Source organism: Cyprinodon variegatus, unplaced genomic scaffold, assembly GCF_000732505.1.
Source record: "Cyprinodon variegatus isolate N-32 unplaced genomic scaffold, C_variegatus-1.0 Scaffold5, whole genome shotgun sequence".
NCBI classification, from domain to species: domain Eukaryota; kingdom Metazoa; phylum Chordata; class Actinopteri; order Cyprinodontiformes; family Cyprinodontidae; genus Cyprinodon; species Cyprinodon variegatus.
The window spans coordinates 393,449-399,130 of record NW_015150458.1 but is presented as its reverse complement, the minus strand read 5'-3'; the positions used below and the strand labels follow the sequence as shown (position 1 = coordinate 399,130).

Sequence of the window (5,682 nt, the reverse complement as noted above, 5' to 3'; positions counted from 1 at the left end):
TTATACCTTTAAGATAGCCATGACTCCATAACCTATTAAAATTTTTTTTTTAAGTCAAAGTCTGTTCAATAGCTAAGGCTCAGGTCAAAATGGGCCATAATATAAAACATTATTCCTAACAGAACAATAAATATACAAAACAATTACTGAAACAGAAAAAATATATAACAAAAAAATCAAACATTTCCCATGGCTCGTAGTCCAGACCAAACCCTGTTTCATAAAGTGTGGTTAGACCTCTAAATGATCAAGCATATGTAAACATCAATAAAAATAACCTGAAGTATTTTTGTAAAGCTGCCAAAAAATATCCACAAATGATGAGAAAATTGAAAAGGGACGGCTGGCTAGCTCATGTAGTGTTAAAAAAAAGTAAATCTCATCATTTTATTTTTACTACGTTACAGGCATTTGGCCCGGAGCAAATGTTTCTCTCAGGGCCTGGTCTTATCGAGCTATGCTGTCACATGTGATTGATAACCACCGGCAATAATCCTGCACCCCCTTTTTATATGTGCAAACTTCTGACCCCTCCTGTTACTCCTTTGAAATCTGATAATAAAGGTAGCAGAAAGAGAGGTCCAGGCAGAGTTGACTATAGACTTTTCAGGGAATCTCATTCTCTCGGTCTGGTCACTCTCCTTTTCTGCAAAAAAAGTAACTGTTTGCGTTGGTCTGATTTCTAGGACAATAAGGGTTTATTATCATTAACCCTATCAAGTGGTAAGTCACCAATCCTGCAAACAGGACACCTGGGTTTGTATCCCAGCTAGTGGGAATGAGCTGCCAGTGTGGGTCCTCAGGTAAGACCCTTCATGCTAACGCCTGCTTTGGGGATTGGTTGCCTAGTGGTTAGGGCATTGCACTTGGATCCCATAGGTTCTGAGTTCAAGCCCCAATTCCACAGACTACCACTCTGGGTCCCTGAGCAAAGACCCTTAAACCCACACTGCTCCCCGGGTGCCCAACGATGGCAGCCTACTGCTCCCCAAGGGGATGGGTTAAATACAGAAAGGGAATTTCGTTGCTCTGTACTTGAGACCGTGAAATGACAATAAAACAATGGGAAAAAAAGACATACAGAATAAACCAGTGCAGTTTGTGCTGCTAAAGCCCACAATGGGATTTATTTTTCAATGAATAAAAACTCAGTCTATTTTTCTGTATTCCTAAGGATGGATCTAAATCATCTCAGAACTTGGAAAAGACCAGATATTGTTTCTTGTGTGCTGATGTGTAAAACACCTGACCTAAAAATGAAATGCACTCTCTAGTTACCATGACCTCATGCACTGCTTCTGCTGTGGGCGTTAACTTGAAGGTCTGTGTTTCTGTTCCTCCATTTTTGGCGCTTTATCCAAACCTTTCACATTTTCCTTTTTTTCTTCCTCAGATTCAGAGATTTCACTTTTTATCTGTGATAAACAGACCTGAAGACAAAGGGAAAACAAAAAAAATATTGACTACCAGCAGAGAATGATATAGCAGAATTGTCTCTCTGTGGAAAAAAAACAACAAAGAGTAAAGTTTCCACATTCTCTTTTAGGTAAAATAAAAGAATGCACATACTATGTGATCATCATCATCATCGTCATCCAGCATCTTCCTGTTAGGGCTCTCATCATAGACCCAGTGATGGGAGCTGGCTAGGAAGGGGGAAATGGAATGCTCCAGGCTGCTTGAAAAGCGATCTTCTCTTAGGGCAAAATCTGGTAAACAAGGTTAAACAGAGGCTCTGTTCAATTTACACAGTAAAGTGTAAATTGAATAACCAAGAATAACCACATCTGAGATTTAATCAAAAGAACAAAGTGAGTAAAAACCTTTCTTAAACTGATAGCCAAGACGTCGCAGCGTGTTTCCAACAGTTTGCTTGCTAACTGTTGTCCCAACTGCCATCAGATCATTGACCAGCTCCTCCAGTGTAGTTGTGGGCTGATCCATCACCTTCTTTACGATCATCCTGATCCCTTCAGGTAAGATCTTGCATGGAGCTCCAGACCGAGGGCGATTGATGGTCATTTTATACCTCTTCCATTTTCGAATAATTGCCCCAACAGTAGGAACCTTCAAACTGAGCTTCTTGCTGATTGTCCTGTAGCTCATTCCAGCCTTATGCAGATCCACTATCTTGTCCCTGATGTCACCTGACAGCTCTTTGGTCTTGCCTAATCTGTGGTAGAGGTTGGAATGAGATGAACAGATTCTATGATCAAATGAGCTTCATTCATCAATAATTGACAGGTTTTCAAAACATTGTAAAAACTAGAAAACTCTTTCAGATCATGGTACTGTTTCTTACAATTAAATGATGTGATCAACTGAGGAGAACTAATGGGGAATTGTCAATTGACAAACATTTTCCCCCTTATTCTGCTCAGGAGGCATTCACAAACCTTTAACCAGAATAAACTGTAAAGAGTTATAAATACATAAAAAAACACAGAGAAAACAAATTCAGAATAGTTGTATGAAGAAGTGAAAGGACAAGGTGAGCTGTAATGAAGGGTTTGTGGTTGAGTGTTTGATGCAGAACAATGATCTATGCAGAACTTGAAATTGATTATAGTTGAAATTGAAACAATAATCTTACATAAAAGCTTAAAGCATAAACACACATGCACAGTAGCATTTGATTATTTATGGATGTAGGTTATTCAATCAACAGGACATTAATAATTGGCAAACCTTTTGGGGAAAGCCTAGTCTGATTCGGAGAGACAGCATCCATCCCACTTGGATGGTGCAGCTCTTCTTTCTAGGAATCTGGTCAAATTTATTAGTCTTTCAAAACTCTGAGCACCCAGGGTGCAGACCAGAAAGCAGAGTCGTAGTTTAACACACGTCTCTCCAGCTTCTCTACTGTTACCCACTAGAGACTGACATTTTTTCGGGAATCCCACAGGTCATGGGATTCCCGTGGGATTTCCGTGGGATGGGAGTCAGTATTAGTAACAATCACGTGATTGGGACGGTACAGGATTAAACATTAATGGGAGCAGACGGGAGCGGGAGCAAACCAATAATAACTAAAAAAAAACGAGGATCGATGCCAAAAAATAAAATAAAATAGAAAGAAAAAAAATCCAGTACTGGCGCGGCGCCGCCATTTTGTAGTTTTTTTCCTTGAAGCCTACACTGTAATGCGAGTCAAAAAAACTACACGACCCAGAAAACAACAGTGCTTCCGCTCTGAGTTCTTCACCCGCACTCAAAAACAACAAGAATGGGAGTGGTGCGGGAGTGGGAGTCATTCTAAATGGGAGCGGGATGGGAGCGGGAGTAAATTCACCAGGAGTGGGACGGGACAGGATTTAGATTTCTACTCTGGCCCGGGATCGGGATGGGACACAATTTTTTTGTGGGAGTGGGACGGGACAGGAGTGAAAATCCACTCCCGTGTCAGTCTCTATTACCCATTCATTACTCCATCCAGACACTGTCTTGACCAAGACCGAAATCTAAAAAATTGGAAAAGATTCCCAAAAGAGTAAATCATAAAAATCTATTTAAAATCAAAATTACTCCAAATTGGGGAAAACGTTAAAACGATTAAATGTGGTTTATTTAACACAAGATCTCTTAACTCAAAAAGTGTGCTAGTCAATGACTTGATTTGTGATAATCACATTGATTTATGTTGCCTTACAGAAACCTGGCTGCAGCAAGAGGATTATGTGAGCAGAAATGAGGCAACTCCTTCAAGCTATTTAAATTTTCACATACCCAGAAGTTCTGTGTGAGGAGGAGGAGTAGCAACAATCTTTCAGTCTGACTTACTGATTACTCCAAAGGCAGTTAATAACTATAACTCTTTTGAACTTTTAACCCTTAGTTTCCCTAATCCATATTGCAAAGCAAGAAAACCTCTTCTTTTTGTAACTTTGTATCATCCACCAGGTTCTTACTCTGAATTTTTAGATGAGTTTTCAGAGTATCTCTGACAGACTATGATGACTCTCCCACTATGATGACTCTCTGACAGAGTCATCATAGTGGGGGATTTTAACATCCATGCTGACATTGAAGGTGATAGCTTAAGAGCAGCCTTTTATGCTATCTTAGACGCTATTGGCTTTGTTCAAAATGTAAATTGTTTATTGTTTGTTAAAAAAGACCCCCATTAGCTGTCACCTAAAGGGAACAAGCTAGTCTTTCTGTGGTCCACAAGACAAAGCAAAAATCACTTAATTAAACATTGTAGGCATTATTGCAGATGTCATCAGAAATCATTCAGATTAATGCAGAGCTGCACACTCTGAAGCAAAATACTAGAGAGAAAATCGTGCTCCACAGGCATACAGGAATCCTACCTAGTGTGGAAACATAGTTTAATGCTGTATAGGAGGACCCTTTGTAAAGCAAGAGCAGCATATTTCTCCTCATTAATCGAGGAGAATAAGAATAATCCTAGATATTTTTTTTAACACTGTTGCCAAACTCACCCAGAGCCATAGCTCTGTTAAACCGTCCATTCCACCTGCTCTTAGCAGCAATGATTTTATGGGATTCTTTATAAATAAGATTGATCTTATTGAAAATAAGATTATTAGCACTCCTCTATCTACGATTGGTTTATCTCTAGAAGGTGAGGCAGCATCTGAGGTAGCAATAGAATCTGAACCGGGTTTAGACTGCTTTGATCCAGTTGAACTTTCTTATCTAAAATTCTTAAAAAAGTAGCTGCCAGACAAATGTGTGACCACTTACACCACTTAACTTTTTAAAGAGTTTCTGTCTGCTTTAGAGCACTGAAACAGCTCTGGTGAAAGTCGCTAATGATATGCTCATGGCCTCAGATAATGGACTTGTTTCTGTACTTATCCTGTTGGATCTCACTGTTGCATTTGATAAAGTTGATCATAATATTCTTTTAGAAAGACTTGAACATTTTGTAGGATTTAAAGCACAGGTGTCAAACCGGTTCCAGAAAGGGCCGTGTGGCTGCAGATTTTCTTTCCAACCAAGCAATAGCACTCCATTCATCTCATCAAGTCATCATGTTCAGATTGGACTCCTTTGATTAGATGACTGGAGTCTGGTGTGCTATTGCTTGGTTGGAAAGAAAACCTGCAGCCACACTGCCCTTTCTGGAACCACTTTGACACCCCTGATTTAAAGGAACAGCACTAGCCTGGTTAAAATACCACAGGGATTAGTGATAGGACCAATTCTCTTTTCTGGATCTAAGAACCGTCCTGTTCTGAACTGTTTCCTTGACCTGTCTCAGACTCCTACCTGCTCACTGAGGCTGCTGCATCCTGGACGATCTGGGCGGCTCCCGCCACATCTCGCTGGCAGTCCATCGGATGGATCCCACCTCACTCCAGAGGATGGACTTTACTGTTTAACCAGGTAAGTGACTCACATAGATAATCACCTTCCGTCAGATTATCTTGGTCACTTACCTGTGTTTCTCTCCCTAACCAGAGTCCCTGTGATAGATCCCCAGCTCCACGTTCTGTGTTTGTTAATAAACATTTTGAAACTTCCCACTGTCTGTCTCGCCTCGACTTCTGGGTCCTACATTCAGATAAGCTAGTCTTTGTTGTGTTTTTATAACATTTGACCTTTAGACCAGTTCAGTTAGGCTACATCTTACCTTTGTTTTGGTTTTTCATCTTGGTGATTGTTTGAAGGACCCTAAAAAGAGGGATACGTCAGAAATCAACACACACACAC

The 5,682-nt window shown here is 40.2% G+C and overlaps 1 protein-coding gene across 2 annotated transcripts in view; it reads right to left on the bottom strand.

The window, feature by feature from the left end:
• Positions 1–506: 506 nt before the first annotated feature.
• Positions 507–5,682, bottom strand: part of LOC107084223 — a 7,840-nt gene continuing 2,664 nt past the window's right edge. The window contains exons 1-4 of one of the 2 annotated variants that reach the window (XM_015373963.1): positions 5,239–5,595; positions 1,824–2,173; positions 1,570–1,709; positions 507–1,430 (exon numbers count right to left, since the gene is read on the bottom strand). In XM_015373963.1, coding sequence (XP_015229449.1) covers positions 1,311–1,430; positions 1,570–1,709; positions 1,824–2,173; positions 5,239–5,306 — 678 coding nt within the window. In that variant the 5' untranslated portion in view covers positions 5,307–5,595 and the 3' untranslated portion in view covers positions 507–1,310. Of the gene's footprint in view, positions 1,431–1,569; positions 1,710–1,823; positions 2,174–5,238; positions 5,596–5,682 lie in introns of those variants that run through there. The other variant, XM_015373955.1, reaches the window with a different exon arrangement.